This window comes from Chrysemys picta, chromosome 19 (genome assembly GCF_011386835.1).
Source record: "Chrysemys picta bellii isolate R12L10 chromosome 19, ASM1138683v2, whole genome shotgun sequence".
Classification (NCBI taxonomy): Eukaryota; Metazoa; Chordata; order Testudines; family Emydidae; genus Chrysemys; species Chrysemys picta.
Window position 1 is genome coordinate 5,215,889 of NC_088809.1, and position 19,420 is coordinate 5,235,308.

Here is a 19,420-nt window from a genome sequence, read left to right on the forward strand (position 1 = left end):
CCTTCTTTCTGTTTTTCTTAGGTGGAATAATCTCCCTCTATATTTATATCATTAGTTTTTGTGGGTTTTTTCCAAATTTCTTCAAACCACTCATTTATTGCTCTTTAATCAATTGTTCTATTCCTCCTCACACTGATTTCTATTGCGAAGTTTGTGGTCTTTTATTGGTATTTGTGCATAGTTTATCCTGTAGCACTTTTAATAACTGTGAAGCGTCTTTGTTAAAGATGTTCTGTGAAATGGCAGAGAATGGAACAGATTCTGGAACCGAAAATATAGCACTATTCAAAGAGGGGGTGGATATTTGTATGGATAACAAGAATATACAAGCTTTTTATATTAAAGTTTTAGAAGGGACACACAACCTCATGCTTCAGTGGCTTAAACCAGCCTTTAACTTGTAGCGGTTGGAAAGAGACTCCCCTGGAAGGCAAGTTATTCCGCATCTGCCTACTATAGGGTTTCTTGCACATCCCTCTGAAACATTTGGTGCTGGCTACTGTCAGAGACAAGATACGGGACTAGATGGAACCTGTGTCTGATCCAATATGCAATTCATGTGTGAAATAAACTGTATCAGAGGCTATCTTATAAAGCAACATGGACCAGTGTCTAAAACACAGGACTGGAAGTCAAGTGACCTTGATTTCTAGTCCAAATTATGCCGTATGGCTATGGGCTAGCCTCTCTGTCTACCTCACAGGAGTGTGAGACTTACTAGTTAATGTGTGTAGAATACTCTGAACTTATAAAGCACTATATAAATATTTTACTTTATTAGACGCACAAAACAATAGAAAAATCATTGTTAGTTGGAATATAAGGATAACCAATCTATATCTTGGTTTGCTTCGTAATCTGCCTGTTTACTTCAGTGTGCACATGAGCTTCTGAGTGAACAAAATTCCAATTCTCCTGACAAGCTTAGCAAAATCCTTGATTTACACGGTCTTGGACAAGTCATCCTGATCCAAAGTAGTTAGTTTTTATTAGCGTTTATGGTACTCTCGATAACTGCACTAAATACTGCCCATAAAAAGCCTTCCATTCTTGTTCTCTAACTTTTAATGGGTAACACCAGGGATTGTTAAACCATGTGCAGTGTTTAGTCTTATAACTGAATTACTGTAATGAAACTTCTCTTCACATTTATAAGGTCTAAGTTGGCTAAAGACAGCAGTTCAAACAAAAAAGTGTGCTCTCTAGATGGGATCCCTATTTTTCAGTGGATTCTCTTTGTCTGGGTGATAGAGCGGATGGGCCTTTGTAAGTAACCGTTCAAGCATGGCCTGAAGTTCTTTGCACAATGTATGATGTCTTCTCCGGTTACACAGTGGCCAGCAGACAAAACTGTGTAAAGAGCACATGCAATTCAATCCAATTTGATTGGAAGTAGTTATGGAAGGGGACCAAATTAAAAAGTTCAAGATAAAATCTGCAATGGGAATGGATATTGGCTGAATGTAGCCAGGTATGGCAGCAAGTAGTGTCGTCTCTTGCATAGAGACTTACAAATCCTAAGTTCCTTGCAGCCCAGGTCGGCATATTTCTTGTTTAAATATTTTCATGGCCATCAAACTCTGGAGCAATGGGCCAGCTGAGTCGGGGAATCATGAGCCTTCCTTTGCTGTAGGTCACTTCACATGCATAGAGCCCCTGGAGCAGGGCCGGCTTCAGGCACCCGCCGAGCAAGCTCATGCTTGGGGCGATAGATGCTACGGGGCGGCATTCCACCCAATCTTAGGGCAGCACGGCTGCTTTTTGTTTTGTTTTGTTTGCCGATCCGGCCGCCCTGTAGGGGGCGGCGACGCGGAGGAGCGGAGCGCCCTGCTGGGAGCGGGCTGCGCGCTCCATCTGCCCCAGCCAGTGCCAGGTCTCTAGCAAGCCTGGCAGGGCAGCCCACATCCTTCCCTCCCCGCCGACCGGAGCAGTGTGGAGCCCTGCCGGCAGGCGGCGTGGTGGTTGGGGCCATGTGGTGAGCGCCCTGCTGAAGCCCTGGCCGCCCCCCTTCTCTCTCTACTCCACTCTCCCTTCCCCTCTCTTTCCCCCCCCCCGCTAGCCGGGGCAGGTCTGCAGTGCAGGGGGACCCTGGCTCTGGCCGCCCCGCAGGTGTTGTTTTTTTTTCCTGCTTTGCCACTCCAGCTGCGCCGCAGGCTTTTTTTGCTTGGGGCGGCAAAAAAGCCAGAGCCAGCCCTGCCCTGGAGGAACTCTCTACAAGGGGAGGAGGAGATGCTGCTGTGAGCACAAGTGTTAATTTCCCAGAGAAGTTAAAAATATCATGGAACTTTTGGTTGAAGTGGAATGTGAACTGTCAGCTTGTCGATGTATTAACTCTTCCATCCATCTTCATTTCCAGACCCCTCTTTGCCGTGTGAACGGAAGCGAAGGGACCGAGAAGAGAGGCAAAATATTGTGCTCTGGAGACAACCACTCATTACCTTGCAGTATTTTTTCCTGGAAACCCTAATAAACTTGAAGGAATGGACCATAAAGTAAAGATCACCTTTAATTTCCACCTCTAAGCTCTGTGGGGAAACTCATGCTTTGATTCAGTAGATCATTGTGGCATCTCACATTCCGTGATGATTCATGGTTATAAACCTGTTTAAAAGAAAAATACTTTTTTTATTTTAAACAAACCATATTCCCAACTGCTCACCAAAACTTGTGTGTAAATTACATTGATATCAAACTCCAAATTGCCTTGATAGCTAGAAAAGAATTAGAGTCTTTATTTCTGAATAATTGAATATCCTTCTTTGAAATGACAAGATATGCTTAGGGACCCTGACGGCATGAACTATTGTATTAATGACTGCATCTAGACGGGAGCTCAGATTTTATTATTATATGCCTTAGAAACTCATTAAGGGATATTATTAACTCCCTATCAGGGCAAAGTTCAAGATTCTCTGGCACTTGTACTGATGTGTATGAAACTAGAGAGGACTTTGCTTTTAACCGACGTGTTCCCTTCCACAGTAAGAAATAATCTATAGTGGTCCTGTCTCTAAACCATTATTTGCAAACGGTAGGTTGAATAGACTCTCACCATGATTAGGATTGTTACCCCCAACCTGCCTAACATCCCTTCCTAATGGGGAGGTGTAGAGTTAAGTTTCTTACTGTACTAAACATTTGTATTAGAGAAGGATAAATATGAATAAAATTATCAAGGGAGAACAGCATTAATAACAAGCCATCCTAGCATGTTGATAATTAATGGCTTATGTTCAGATATGAGCCTAGGATCATTTTCCAGCCCAGTAGGTATGCTCTGATGTGGTCTTGGGTAATGTTAGTAGTGCCGATGTTAGAATGCCCCTTACTGAGGGTTTGTCTTTATGGTGACTTAGTGCTTGACAGGCTTGGATGTGAATCTACAGTGCACCAGCCTGCTGTGTACATCAAAGCACACCGTGAACTTCTAGTGCACTGCTGCAGGGTCTATGTGGTCACAGCACAGCAGGCTGGTGTGCACAGATTCACATCTCGACCTGCCGTGCATCAAGTCTCTGTATAGACAAGATCTTTAGTCAGTTGAGCGTGGTGATAACAAGCTGCATTCACCCACTTTCCAGGCCAGAAGCAGAGTGCTGATGTGTGGGGCCCGTTCAGAGGATTGAGTAACTTAAATGCTGATCTTCTGAAATGACCCATGTGAAAAATAGTTTTTGGCTTATGTAGTGTATTCCTAAAAAATATCCTCTTGCACTTCTTGCTTTCTTTCAGTGTCCTTGGGCTTGTTCCTTTTGAGAACTGTATTTCCATGTCCCGTGTTATACATTTGTGACAGCTGTTTATTTAAAATTTTTTATCAAGTTACTAAAGTATGCCCTAGAAAATAACATTTTAGTTGATATTTTATCCAATTTGATTGTTACACAAGTTTAAAATATAGAAAGCGAGGTATCTGTCTTACATCTTGTATTGTAACACAGCAATATTTTGGACACTAACATTATGCAGTATTCACAGGAAATAACTTTCCTGATTCTGCTTTAACATATTAACAGACACAAATTCAGATTGTCCTATGCTGGGTTATACTATATTGTTGTTAAATGGTGCTTTAAAGGGTGACTGTCAATCTAAGAATTGCACTTCTGTCTGAATTCTTAACCTATTGTTACAAGTAACACCAAATATTTCTATAATTGAAAGAGATTAGTGAGTTTTTACCTTGTTTAATTATGCATTTGAGTGCATTGTGTTTTGTCAGTTTCACTGTTTCCCCTATATGGTGATTCCCCCCCCACCCCCGTTGATTGGGTGGGATTCGCACACTGCAGCAGGGGAGGAAAAACGTCATATAAGGGCAGATGTGGTTGTAAAAACACAAAAATTGGCAGGGGATTAGTGTGATACCTGAAACTTTAACTAACTATTTTAAAATTTACTCAATTGCAGTTGATGATGTTATTTTAAAAACATGATGAAACAGCAAATTAAAATTTCCGTAATATGGCATTAGGTGAGAGTGTAATTGTGTTAGATTGGCAAGAAAAGTATAAAATAAATGATTTCTCCTTAACCAGCTGTGCACAGCCAAGCACGAGGAACAGTTTTATTGCAGCCTTGTAAAGCTAGATAGACACAAAAGCCAAAGTAGCTGGATCTCAAATTACATAAAGAAATATTTCTCCCCTTCCGCCTCCACTGATAATTTCCTTACACTTGATAATTAACTGGAAGGTTTTCACATTTAATTTTTCTGAGCTGCAACAAGAGACCTTTTCAAGGTTTAATTTCAACAGATTAAGAAAGAACCCAAATAGTTATAAGGCTACCCTTTCTAATGCTACTTTGGCCTACTGGTCAGAGCATATGACTCAGTGTTAGGAGTTTTAGGTTGTATTCCCAGCTCTCCCACTGACTTACTGTGACCTTGGCCAAATTACTTAACTACTTTGTACCTTGCTTTACCCCTCAGTAAAACTGATAATACGGCAGTACCAGTTATCTTGGGTGTCAAGGCTTAATGTTTGTAGAACATGGAGTTAATTGGATGAAAAATGCTTTCAGTTTGTATAATAGAACTCTTTTATTCCGGTTCCAAGGGAGATCAGATTCCCATTAAAGCATCAAGACTTCTCAGTTCTTTGAAGAGAGCTTTGACCTATATCTTAAAATAACAAATTTGTCAGGCTGCCTTTTTACCCTTTTGATGCACTCCAACAAAGCTGTTCTATAATGACATAGAGGTGGCTTTGCAATGCCTGGAGAAATATGAATGACCCTAATTGTAATTTGTCTTTTAAGATTGTGGCATCGCCGAAGTATCGTGGTGTCTTTTTTGCTGCTGCTTGCAGTGCTTACAGCTGCGTATTATATAGAAGGAACACATCAACAGGTATGCAGTTCATCCAAGTTCTTTTCTTTTGTGGCTGGCACTTCCTGTCTTTCCTATCAAAACATACACTGAGGGGATTGAATAATGTCCTACAGGAATGGTAATCCATCTACCTGAGCGTTCATTTTATGCAGCTGTTAATTCCCCCTGTAGTTGCACTCCCTTCTGCCACATAGCAAATGAATCATAGATGGTAAAGATAGGGAAGACCTATCAGATCATTCAGTCCACCTCTCTGCAGCCACATGTATTCTACTTGTCATCCATCTCTGAATAAGTAACTCTGTCCAAGGCTGCAGTGCCGCTCCACATCTGCTTTTCAGAGTGTTCAGCACTGTGCTCTGCTGTCAGGAAAACTAAGGCTAAATGGGACCATAATCTACCAAAATGTCAGGGCTCCCAGGTAGATTGTTTCTTCCTCCTCGCAGAGGATTCTCCAAACCATCTGGGATGGTCTTTTCTCTCCAGAAGTAGAATAATCTAATGGACTGAGCATGGGGGTGGGAATTAGGAGCTCCTGAGTTCAAATTCTAGCGCTGTTACTCCCAGTTCCTTTGAAATGGATTTAATACTGACCTGCCTCTCAGGTGACTTTTGATACTTTTGCATCGCTGCAAAAATGTAAACCCTTATAGAAATGTAAGGCTGGGAGGAAGGCAATACCAAGTCTCCGATTTTGTCCTGTGGGAGACAGCCCAGCCCTGCAAAGGAGATGGCTGGCTGGAAGCCATCAGCTGTCCCTTTTTGTTGCTCGGACTCTCTCTTCCATGCAGCCCTTTCAGATTCCAAAAATCTTGCCTAAATCCACCTCCACCTGCTTCCCCATTCAAAAATTTGACACGCCACCTGTGGTGCTTGCAACATGTGCAGCAAGAGTCCTAACTCCCACACCAGATCTTTCATGTAGTAACCCAGCACAATAATAACTTTTCTGATTGTAATTGAATCCCTTGGTATAGTTTTGTGAGACCTAAGAAGAGGTCAGCCCAATGAGTCATGTACATGGGGAAGAATCTTATGCAGTTTTGAAGCATTAAAGTACATTTCATTCTGCCAAACTGGTAGGCTAACTGCCTTTTAGGCGCTTTTACAGGCATAGTGAGAGCCTCACCTTTGCTATGTGAATGTTTGGTGGCGCTAGAGAAATGACCCTTTGCATTTCAGCTGGGTTTTGATTCCCAACCTCAGCCAGGAGATCCAACTGCTGCCATTTTCGATTGGTGGTGTTCCCTGTCACTGACTGGCGTTCAATATTGAAAATGGCTTCTAGTGCTTGTTTTCTCTCATCCTCTGATGTGACTCATCTTGTTCTCATCCTTGACCTAGAAAATCAAGAGTCTGTTACATTGCAGAACTCCTACACTTGCTGTTCTGTTTTTAACACAGGCACACTTTTATTTAAATCCAGAGGCTAATAGAGTAATAATCACTTAGAATTCCCCTTCCAAGTGTTCTCTTACCATTGCTTTTATTAAGAAAATATAGAAACACTCAAACTCACCCCATGTAGATAGTGACTAAGTCACTACCATCTGGCTGTTTGGCCTCTGAAATGAGTTAATGGCTCAGTCCAGTATCTGCTTCACAAAAACTGCATTTGGTAGTAGCTGGCAATTTTGTCAGTTTAGAGTTCAACTGAACTCCCATTTCACCACTAGGTGGCTCTGACAGATTAGGATTGAGGTAGTTCGGCAGAGCATTTTGAGGAAGTTTACACTGCTTCCGTACCTGTTCTGTGGATAACTATGGAACCGTAGTTTCCTGATTATCCATCCCATAACCTTTCACAGGCACTGAGTTCCCAACAGGTCTTTTGCTTTCTCATGCAGACGTTAATGGTGGCTGGAATTGAATTACAACTATACCATTGAGTACACTCACTAGTATCCTCTTTGGACCATTGCCGTTTACATATAACTTCTTTAACCTTAGCTGTACCTTACATAGATCAGCCTGTTTTGAAAACTGTCTAGAATTCCAGTTCGGTCATTTTGATACTGATAAATTAACTTAAGCACTTAGGAAGAGCAATTGCACCTTTCTTTCCTCCTCCATGAGAATTCATCCTGTTTTTCTTTTGTGATTTTTCTTGTTTTTCAGTATGTGCAGTATACGGAGAAAAAATTCTTGTGGTGTGCCTACTGGGTAGGCTTAGGCATTCTGTCCTCTGTTGGACTCGGAACAGGTCTTCATACCTTTCTACTCTATTTGGTAAGAAACCTATAACTATATTTGCTTTCCAATCATGCTATTCCTTTTTATAAAGTGCTTTGAGATCTGTGGATGAAAAGTGCTATATGTGAGCTAGGTGTTGTATACTTGTGGACTTTAAAAAAATTCATCCTTGCAGTTGAGTCTCTGTGATGTTATCTTTGTTAAATGGTGTTTTGTAACCTTGTTCTGTTGTCTGTATGCTATATCTCATATTGAACTCTTGGTGAGATCCTGCAGTTGAAGATTGTCTTTACCTTTTAGAATTGGACCCATAATTTGTAATAATAATTTTCAATGCTATCTGTACTAATTAATGCACTTAAATAAGCAAGGAAGTTTTCTAGTATGAAGTAGCTGTGACAGATGGAAAATGGGGTCTGGACTGGGCTTTTTAGGATGCTTGGGGTTTTTTGGTAGATCAAAATGTTAATTTTCCTAGCTGAAGCTTCCGAAACATGCAGTAAATTATTCTTATAGCTCAGTCCACAGTAATTCTGTTTTATAAATAATAACAAGATACAGGAAAAACATGTCTAGATACCACACTAAATTAACCTCTAAATCTCTCTGAAGAAAACCACATTGTGTTGTTTATCTCAACTTCATTACCTCGAAAAGTCAGGAAAGTTTTGTTTTGGGCCATTGGGTTAGTTGTTTGATTACGAAACAACTGTCGTGGTTTTAAAAAAGGCTTCATGGCTGCAAAAAAATAATTAAAACCATTTTGTGCATCCAACCCCATGTTGTACTTGGAACAGTTACTGATGGTTTAATTTTAGGATAGCTTTAATCATGAACAATAACACATAAAGGATTTCGGGAAACAGGAGAACTCTTGTTGTTTTCCATGCAATGGAGCAATGCCGCTCAGACTGAATGACTGCTGTGTATGCATTCACTTGAGCATTAGAGATGTGTGTGCATCAGAACTGCTTTCCTAAAGTCTTTCTCGGGAGCAGAAAAGGGGAGACATAACTATCATCTTCCCTTTGGATTAAGGTAAAAAGAGGTTGTGAAGGTTACTCGGTTGTTAATTTGAGTTATATGTAATGTTTTAATACACTCTGGCTCTGGTTTACTTTATTTTTCCCCTCTGTAAAATGGAGAGATTAGTAAAGAGGAATGTGTGTGCAAATGTAAATAAAAAAGAGGTTATATTTTTATCAGCAAGTGCAGGATAATTGTCCATCCCACACTTCAAAAACAACACACATTTCCATGGTTTGCAGGGGGAAGTTTAAAGCATAGGGTTCCATGTGCAGACTGTTGTTGACAGTAGAAGAGAGTGCATGGAAAATGACAGAGCTCTCAGGATTTCTGTTGAGAATCCTGCCTAGATTTTCTACTGTAAAAATCTTCTGCTCTAACTAGAAAATAGTAGGTTTTCTCTGCTTACAGGCTGGAAGAGACTGGAATGTCTTTTGTATTGTGATAGCACCCAAAAGCCCTATGAATTATCAGGGCTGCATTGGAAGACATGGCTCCTTGTTCCAGTGAGCTGACAGCATATTGGTAAAACTGTAACTGAATAGGACTGTTGGGAAAACTGGACAATATGGACATTTATCCCACTGTGCATCAGAGCATTAATCCTAGGCTATATATATATTGCTAGTTCTGTGAAGTGTGAAAAGTCACGTAGCCGCCAAGCATGCCTGAAATCTGAGAGGGTCATTTCATCAACTTGTTGTAACACAGTGGAGAGTTTATAGGGTCTAGAAAGAAACATGGGAGATGCAGCATTACTGAAGAGCTCCACCATAAGGTACAGTAAATAGCCTTTTTAGATCTATAGTAAAGGAGAGTTCATATGTTAAGTATTTTATTTCCTTTAAAATAGAAAAGCAAATGAAACAGGGCAGTGTTCTTACATTTGCCTGTTTGAAGCAGGATACATGAACTGAGAGTTGTGTAGTTTGCTTAATTTTTGTTGAGTCATTAACCTGCCTTAACTTTGTCTGCAGAGTGAATGAGTGAACAGCTATCCTAACACAACATAAAATAACATTGTGTAGGCAGAGAAGCTTGGATTAATGCTGGTTTAGTGAAAGTACTTATTGCGGACTTGTAAGATCCTTCTGTCAATAAAGCTGCCTTCAAGGGCACATCATCTGCCTGCCTAAGTTAAATCAGACATTCATACTAAGCGGGCACAAATCTATGGTTGTCAAACTCTCAACTCCATTGAAAATTGATAAAGAAAAATAGGCTTTATCTTTTGTCTGAAGCATCTTATTTTGGAGGCGAGTGTAGCAATTGCAAATGAGGGGCTATTTTCTCTCTGGACTGCCAGATACAGTGTGGGCAGATGTTAAGTTTCTTCTATGAAGTTCTCACAATGTCTTATTTGTGATTCTCATCCTCTTGTCTTAGCCTTGCATTTCTCTTGAGCAGATAATGCCAGATGTGGTGGATTTTGTATTGCAAATGTGAATACTAGGATAAGACCCACCAAACGTTTCCATTTGTGCTCCTAATTCAAGATCTTAACCCCTGTCTTTATTATCTCCACCTCCTAGTTGCCATTCAAACTCTGGCCAGCTTCTGATCATCCATCTACCATAGTGAGTCCATTTAGCACAGGGGTTCTCAAACTGGGGGTCGGGACCCCCTCAGGGGGTCACGAGGTTATTACATGGCAGTTGCAAGCTGTCAGCCTCCACCCCAAACCCCGCTTTGCCTCCAGCATTTATAATGGCATTAAATATATAAAAAAATGTTTTTAATTTATAAGGGGGTGGGGTTTGCATTCAGAGGCTTGCTATGTGAAAGGGGTCACCAGTTCAAAAGTTTGAGAACCACTGATTTAGCGTAACTCAAAGCACTGACTTGTTGAAAATGTACACATTAGTACGGAATTAAATAACTGAGATGTTGACTCCAATTTGAGACATTACTTGAGAGAAGCAGAAAGTTGGACTAGCATAGTAGAAGACTCCATGATTGGGGACTAGGTTCTCTTTGAAAATGCATTTCCACAGTACAGTTAAACACTTGGGAGAACTGGAGACATCCACATACTGGTGTTGTGTGCCAACATATGAACCTGTGTGGATTGTGAGTCAGATGACCTTAACGTAAATTCAGCAGTCATACCAGAAAACAGCAACATCTAAACACAGATCTTTCAATGTAAAAGAACAGACAAAATAGACTGCTCTGAATAACTAGAGGGAATTTATTATAGGGTATTAAAATTCAATAGGTGTGTAACACAATTAACTTAAGTGCATTCATACAGGAAAAATGTGCGTGCTGTTTACATACTCTCTGGATAAATTGAGCAGAGAAGCAATTTCCCATTATATGGAGGGAATGCTATAAGTTGTCCTAGGCCTGGTCTACGCCGCCGCTTAAGTCGATGTGAATTACATCACTCAGGAGTGTGAAAAAAATCACACACCCCCTCCCCCCCAAGTGACGTAGCTGGCATCAGCCTAACACAGTGTCTACACCACGCTGTGTTTGCAGGAGATGCTGTTCCGCCAACTTACCTTCTGCCTCTTGGGGAGATGGCGTACAGAAGCTGACAGGAAAGCACTCTGCCATCGACTTATCGTGTCTTCACCTGACCCACTAAATCGATGTTGTTGCATCGATCACAGCAGTGCCGATTTTGCGTGCCAGTGTAGACAAGTCCCTAGTGGTAAATAGGTAGAGGAAGCATAGATGCTGTTTCTTTCCTCCTTCCATATACACTTATAGAAAATATTGTGCGAACACAAGAGGTCCCAATGATGACTGTTCTGTGGACCATTAACTTGAGATTTTCTCACTTCTTGAGTGTTCTCAACCATGGTGTCACTTAGTTGCATTAACTCAGTTATGTGCAGTAGTGTTGGTCCTGCAGTCACTAGGTGGCACTACAAATGTAAAAACACAAATCTGTAATGTATGTAGGCTTGGCAGAAATTGATTTTTAGTTTTATAATTTTGACAGATAATATTGATGTCAATTTAAATGTTCACAGTTGCACAAAATTATGGTGGGTGGTGAGACAATAATTATTTAATGACAGTAAATGTTGAGATTCAAAAAGTTAAAGCTTTATACCATTAAAACACTGTCAACATCACATGTCAAAAAATACTAATTAAATATCCTTAAATCAAACTCTAATAAGTTCTCAAGCATCATTTTTCTTTTTTGCCAATCTATAAATTTCTGCTGTAATCTATGGAAATATTTGTCATCTGTTCATGTGTATGGTGTAATGGACATTTATGGACATTTACCAATAAAAATATAATCCTTAATGACTTTCCAGAATTTGTACCCTACATCAAAGGAAACACAAAATACTAACTTGTGACTGCTAGGTGCAACTTCAGAGTTTAATGGAAGTCTTGCAGAAGAGCGGTATAAATTATTAGTCCAGATGAAAATAGGTGTATTCAGAAGTTCTCCAACTCATCATACAGTTATATTAGGTCTCTCAAACTGGTTCATTTAGCTGTCCAATATATCAGATATTTTTAAATAACCCACAAGCACTCTAGATAAAAGATTGTGTTCATTGTGCATTCTCCTTTGTTATTAATATATGTTCACCTCCTATTTTTAACATACTCATTTAAACCAGATCTAACAATAAATTTACTTGTGTACACTTCATTAGCAGATAAAAGGATTTCTGCTTTGATCCCGTTGATGAAAACATTTCAAAATGGTGTAAAAATCAAATCAGGCCTCTGTGACTTGATTTGTTGGGAGTGGAGAGTTAGAGCAGCAGTAAGGTGTTTTTTAAATTACTCATAATTAATTGCTCATACCAAATCTGAATGCACAGTGAGATTGTTGAAAATGCAATTACATGATTAGATAATAGTGCTGTCAGGCTGACCCATGTGCTTCTGAGCGTTTGTTGCTACTTGCAATAATGTCTTCGCTATTAAGTACCAACTTCTGGGAAGTGCTAGCATATATCATATATGATACAGGTGCATCTTTTTAAAATACATAGCCCTATATTTGATATGTACAATTATAGTAATAGCAGAAAAACTATGCACAAGCAAACTGTTAGCTTGGCAAATAATTCAGTAGAATTGTGTGCAGTAGATCCAATATGTGTATGACCCTGGATGTTTGCTCTCTCTGGCCTAGTTAGGTATTTTCCAAGTGTTAAAACAATGATTTGTCTGGATCCTTCAGAGGATCTCAATCCAGCTACTCGTCCTGCCCATCCACAGAGAGGTAGATCATAATATCAGAAGGTAAAAGAGCATGGGGGGGTGGCAGTCTTGCATGAAGGGGTAGGTATTAAAATCTAAAGTAATCTCTACTTTAGGGGTGGTTTACTGTCAGTAAGGGACTGTGGTTAGTATCAATTCAAATCTGATTGCTTGTATTTAGGTTTTGTTGCTCTTTGACTACTAGAGGGATCTTATTGAGTGTGCCTGAGTGTCAATGTGTAATATTTAAAAGTTATTCTTACACTTAATTACCATTTACTAGTTGCCTTGAGGAAATTCCTTGACGTTAGACTGTATCTAAAATTGCTGTTCTGGATTGGTTTCTAGTTTCGTGCTGTTTCTCTGTTTTTTTAATCCAGTGAAAAATACAACATTTTAACTGGACTTTTGGGAAACAACGCTCACCGTTGCCACTAAGTGTCGCTCTGAGCACAAGGTTGGAATGGAATACGGCTTTAAAATATAGTATGGAAGAAGACTACATGATTCTTCCGATAAATCTTCATTCTGACACTTTTCAAAACAAGTCTGCTGGCTCAATTTCCTTAAGACATTGTTTTTCTTACATCTGTTTTGAAAATAACATTTTAAAAATAGAAATTGACATGTAGCTCTGTAGGGATACAAAATCTATTTGGCCACTAATTCAGACATTTTTTCCATCGGCCCACTGCTTCTTTCTACGGTCAAAAATAACTTCTCACAAATTGCTGGCATTTTCAAACAGAAACAGAATGAATCACCTAGTTACCAGAAGAGCAGATGACCAAAGGTAGCTAGGCATATGCAAGGAATTTATATCACTTAAGGAGGTCTCTTTGCTGTTACAAAAAGTAATGAATGAGCTGCCAGTTGAACTTGTGACCATATGATTGGTTTGCAGTGCATACTTTAATAATGATTGACGCTAGGTGGAGCACTTGTTTGAAGTATTGCTTGCGAATGCTGTGTAGTGTTCAGCAAATCCCCTTGCCTCGTGACTTGGTTTCAGTTCATCTCTGGCATAGAAATTGCAAAAGTAGATGAAACTGAGACAAACAGAAAACAATTTCAGAATTATTGCTCATTTAAAAAAAACCTGTGCAGAAACAAAAGGTCAGTGGCCTCGTGGAGCTGATAATTTGTTTTCTGTCCTAACATTGATGGCTAAGTGGAAGTGAATCCCTTACGGATCAGATATGTGGGGGGGGGCGGGGAAAACACTTTCAGCTGTTGGAGTTACGTGATATTTGTAAAAATGAATTTGTATGTCTAATTACCACTAGAGCCAAGCGGAGCAACTGTTGAATAGGTTTTCATTGATAGTCCTGGTATGAAATAGAACAAACAGGAAATATAAGAGTGTAACGAGAACCTCCAGGCCTCACCCACAGTGGCAGAATACAAGAATGCATTGTGTGTGGATGATGGAAGGGACGTTAAATTCTTCAAAGCTTTCATATCTGGGGTTAGTCTCTGTAACGAAACCTCAGTGAAAAATCTTGTAATAAAAGAAAGGAAGTGACATTGCAGTAACTGCCGTCCACTACAAGTGATAAAAACAGTCTTATGAAGACAGAAGATGAATTAAATATGTTGTATCCTCCTTACAACTAAGTGGGCACAGAAGGAGTGTGTTTGGATTCCTTCTAGGTTGGAGATTAGATCATTTTTGTGCTTAAATCAGTTCTGGGGTTTGTTTGATTGGGCCAGGAGCTCACAAGCTGTTCTTCCATGAGCTCAGCAGCTTGGAACTGAAAAAAGACCCATTTGGTCTGACCTAAATGTCAGGTAATTCAGTTTGAGATCGGCTGACTTAAAATCCAAACAGTGCAATAATCACTGGTTAATTAACTTGTACAAATACTATTGCCAACCCCAATCATTCATAAACCATGTCAGGCCCTCTGAAGTCATAAGGTTGCCTTTAATCATGAAATTTTAAACCAACAACAAATATGGGGGTTCTTATTTTGCCTCTCGGTTTTGGGCCTTTAGGGTATAGTCAGGTTGTGGTAGTTTTTTTTTAGTCTACATGTCAGGAAAATCTTATATTTCTTAAATGAAATCTGCAATTTCTTTGTAATCATCAAACTCCAGGAGCTGGGCTTTTAAGAACACCGAATATCCCAAGACTCATGGTAAAATTGCAAGAGCTGGTAACACTGGAGATGGGTTTTGTCCAGTTGTGTGGTAATTTTGTTAAGTGGTCACACTATTTCCGAGAATCACCAAACTTGTTTTCATTTCTGCCCTGTGCTGGGATTGGAACAAAGTTACTATTTGGTAATTTTGCAAACCCCATACACTCACCTGCCTTTCCAGCCTTTGATTGTAAGAACAAATATTTTTAAAAGCTGACAGAATGGTAGCCTCCATTTTGTTGTTCATGTATAAAATGTTGCTATTAAATTATTGACTGGGAGACTCTGCCTTTTACTGATTCTCCACTACTTTGCACGGAGTCTTACCCTTCTCATATGTATCCTTCAAAATTAATGTTAGTAATTAGAAGATTGATGGGTTCCATGTGTGTAGAAAAATGTGAGAAACAAACAAAGAGCTTGCTTCTTTAGCAAGATGGGGAATGTGTTTTCTTTCCCCCCTGCGTGTAATTCTTCTAGTTGAAGAAAGTGTCCATTTCCAGTTTGCATCATTCTTCAGTTTGCATGTCTGCTTACAAGCCTAGAACAAACTAAACAAGGGTCAGTTCTGTCCTGTCCAATATCTGGGATCAGATTACCGTTGTTGACTGGGTAAGGTAGTCGAAAGAAAAATGTGTGTTGAACACAGAACATGATTCAAAAATATATTGAAATGGAGCCTGTTTGTATGAGGATTGTTCGTTACTCTTTCTGTCTCATTTATTTCCTTCATGCCTTTAAAACCAACTTCCTTTAGCTGTCCTAAGCTATTTACAATGAACTGAAACATCCTGGAACACATGGATGAATATGGAGCTTAGAAAATTAATTCTGTCTATCACTGTTTGATGGGAACGCCTCGTTAATTTCCACATGGGCTGTATTCTCCTTGATGCAGGAAACATTTAGACTAAAAACACAACTATGGATTGCAAGAGTCTTAGTGGATTAAACTGTGCAGTGCTACCAATTTAGTTGGGTAAATTTCTTATGCTAATTTTCTTAAGTCTTCTCTCCAGGTGAAATCTCATTTATTTTAAGGGTGCCTGTCATAAAATGTGAGTCTTGTGGGACAAACCATGCTAATGTTTATCTGTCCATATTAATCGTAAATATATACAGAGCAGGGAACTGAATTCTGAGCGATCATGAAAGTGTTGTGTGTGTCTTCCCAATGGTGTTTAAACTGGTCATACATCAGAGTCTAGACATCTTTTCTGAAGCCTGAATAACATTTGAATCATTATAATAAACCCCTTGCATGAGGTGAAGCAATATACTAGGGAATGGCTTCCTGGCACTTAGTCTTTAAATGTCTATAAGATGTTAGTGTAGTGGTGGCACTTAAACAATATTGAACATTTTAGCCAGCAGAGGTGACTTGGAGTTATATCCAGCGAGGGAAGAGAGTAGATGCTTGGCATGATATTTTGATCTTTCAAAGATTGACAAGCCTGCATATTTCAATCTCTCTTATGAAAACAAGTTTTGTTTTTATTTACTCAGGTTTTTTCCGCATTGTGCCTGCAATTCAAACTGCTTTGTTGGGAGACCCTACAATAATAAATCTAGTGTATTGTGTTTTCCCAGTCATGCACACATCCTGTTATTTGTTCTGTTCCCGTGTGCAGATTTGAATTTCGTATGTTTCATGTTGCTCTTTGCTCACAAGAACAGGGCAAAGAGAAGGCAAAACATAACACAGCAAACCATGATACAGCTGGAAAGGCTGAGTAGGCTTTAACACCGTCAGTTTGAATTGCTATTGTAATGTGCTCTTCACCGATCATAAAAATATATCCCTGGTTAAAGGAGGAAAGTGGGAGAATGCAGACCTCAGGACAGATGGGTGTCGAGGGAGGACAGGAGCAGAGTATTAACCCTCACACTTTGTACCTTGCCTCTCATTTCAATTCTGCACATATGGGACCAGAAATCTGCTTGTAACTGCTACTGTGGGGGCAGAAGGGTGTTCTGGGTGGCATCTTTAATTTCCAATAAGTATTCTTGTAAAATGGCTGTATTTTGTTTTACTATCACGCCAAAGCCGGCGTTTCTCCTGGAAGTAACACCGTGGCTATGCTGCACGTTGAACGGCACCACATGCATCATCCCCTGGTGACTCTTGTTCAGTTGTATTTGGAGCTTGTTGTTCATCATCTGGGATTTCCATTAGCCATGCTCTGAGGGGAAAGACTTTACTGAGGTGGGAATAGAAAAGTGCTAAATTAAATTTCTAGGTTCCCGATGTAAAATTAGTGCAAATATGGGAATACAAAATTAGTACATCAAAGCTAGCCCAAACGATTTGGAAGGCTAAAGAAGCTCCAAGCTGAGAAAACTACTTTGTTCTTAACTCCCGCTTTACAACTTGCATTGCAACTCAGATACTATGTTAAATCATTAGGCGTTCTTGGGCCCTAGTGATATGTGGATAGACTGGGTTGATTTCAGAAGAGGGAGGGAAAAAAACTTCCCAGAGTCAGAAATCTGCATGTGCTCATAGTCTGTACTTATTAGATGAATATGGACTAGCAACCTCTCTGATTCCAAGCTGTTGCAGTTGGGGGTGAAAATGCCTTGGCTTATTAGCCAACTATCTCTATGCCAATTTTCCCTTTTAGTCACATCTGAAATGAACAGTTTTCTGTGTGTTTAGCTGCCCGCCAGTCCTGAAGATAAAAGGTGCTGTAACTTAGTCTTGCTTTCCTGAGAGGTGTAATGACTTAGTAGATAAGTATGAGATGAGTCGCAGGCTGTGGCAAAGCTAGCCGGCTGTTTCCCATGAGAAACTAGCTCTTGTTTTTCTTATTTATCTTAAATCAAATATAGAATGACACATTTTCCCCTTTTAGTGTAAGGGTTGAGCCTTGTACCAAGTATTAAAAATTCCATATCCAAGGAAGAAAACAAGTTTCTATCCCACCAGAATGCATTCACGATAATCCCCCACCTCTGTGGAAGTTATATAATTTTTCCTTGTCATAAAATATTTTTAAATTAGAGCTAGTCTAAAATTATATCTTCTTAAATATAAAATGTTAAAATTAGAGCTAGATGTACTTGTGGGGCTAGCATCATTTCAACGATATGAATGATCTGTAAAGGGAGAGCTGAGAAAACCACCCATTTGATATCCAGTTTGATGCGCCATAATTTTGTTCATAGCATAGATACCAAAGTGATAAGTAACATAGAAATACCATAGATTTTTGATACTCACTTCCCCTTACCTTAAAGACTTTCTGATATAATGTACGTGCTGACATTTTTGAGGATGTGATTTGACTTTTTTAGCTTGAAATACATATCCTTAATTTTTATTCTCCCCCCCCCCCTTCTTTTTTTCTTTGAGTGAGAAGGTAGTAAAAAAATCTGTACTAATTGCTTCTACTTAAATATATTTTGTACCTATTAAGAAATCTACGTTTCTGGAGACTTTAAATGTTGCCTTCCAAAATAACTTACTACCCTAGAATAACAATGGGTAGATTCTAACTCTGGTGATTGATCAAAGCATTGAACTAAAAATAAATCTAGGGCTCCAAATGTATCCATGGGTTCAAATAAAGCTCCCTTTTATAACAAATCAGGGCTTTTTAAATAGCAATTCCTCTGAATTAGTTTTGCCAAAAATAGATTTGTATCAGGTCCTTACTGCTGACCACCCCTTGTCTCATTTGATTTATAAATTGCACAAAAATTTCTAACAAATCACATTCCAGTCTAACCACAGGCTCCTGTTGGTCGTTGTAAGCGTGTGGAGAGCAAATGTTTCTCCCCCGAATCAGCAGAAGATTACTGACTCCAACGTTTTTGCCCCTGTCAGTGCTTGCCCCTGCATTTAAAAAGAAGAAAATAGGGTTGGGGGGGGAGGGGAAGAGGAGAAAATTGGTGATTAGATATTACTTAACTTGACATTTTAATGATTCTTCTAGCTTCTTTGACAAACAATGCCTTTACTAAACCTACCAATTTTGCAGTTGCTTACTTAGTATAATAGGGATTGGAGTGATTTTAAAATGTATGTCCATTTAAAGATGGACCTAAAATTAGACTCAAGCAGCAGGTATTTCTTAATAGGTTACAATAAAGTGACCCACCATAAAAATTAACTCAAACTTTGGAAAAGCCATTAATGCCTTTTTAAAAAAAGAAAATTTGGTAAGCAAACATGGGTACGTGTGTGAGATAAAGGTCAAAAACTGTGATTGAGGATTAATATTTAGACTCAAAGAGCAAAAAGAAAACACTTGAAGAAAATAGTCTGGTATTTTCAAAGGACCTAGAGGCGCTGGCCATTCTAATTGCATTGAAAGCCAATGAGAATTGGGTACCAACTCCCATTTGTCTTTGAAAATCACCCCACCCACATAGTTTGACTATTGTTATTGCTAAATATAAAATAAAATGGCACCTGTCTTTGTTGTAACATTTATCATATGATCATACCACAGCTCTTGCCCTGTCGGGACCACATTTCTAGTCCAGGGGTGGGCAATCTGCGGCCACGGGGAGCTGCGGGCAGCCATGC

General features: G+C 39.4%; 1 protein-coding gene across 7 annotated transcripts in view; it reads left to right on the forward strand.

Moving 5' to 3' along the window:
- VMP1 (vacuole membrane protein 1) overlaps positions 1-19,420 on the forward strand; it is an 84,310-nt gene that overhangs the window by 13,689 nt on the left and 51,201 nt on the right. For 5 of the 7 annotated variants that reach the window (XM_005298788.5, XM_065573528.1, XM_005298787.4 and 2 more), the window contains 3 exons: positions 2,357-2,492; positions 5,263-5,353; positions 7,454-7,564. In XM_005298788.5, coding sequence (XP_005298845.1) covers positions 2,357-2,492; positions 5,263-5,353; positions 7,454-7,564 — 338 coding nt within the window. Of the gene's footprint in view, positions 1-2,356; positions 2,493-5,262; positions 5,354-7,453; positions 7,565-9,262; positions 9,333-13,778; positions 13,859-19,420 lie in introns of those variants that run through there. The other 2 variants (XM_065573529.1, XM_065573531.1) reach the window with 2 other exon arrangements.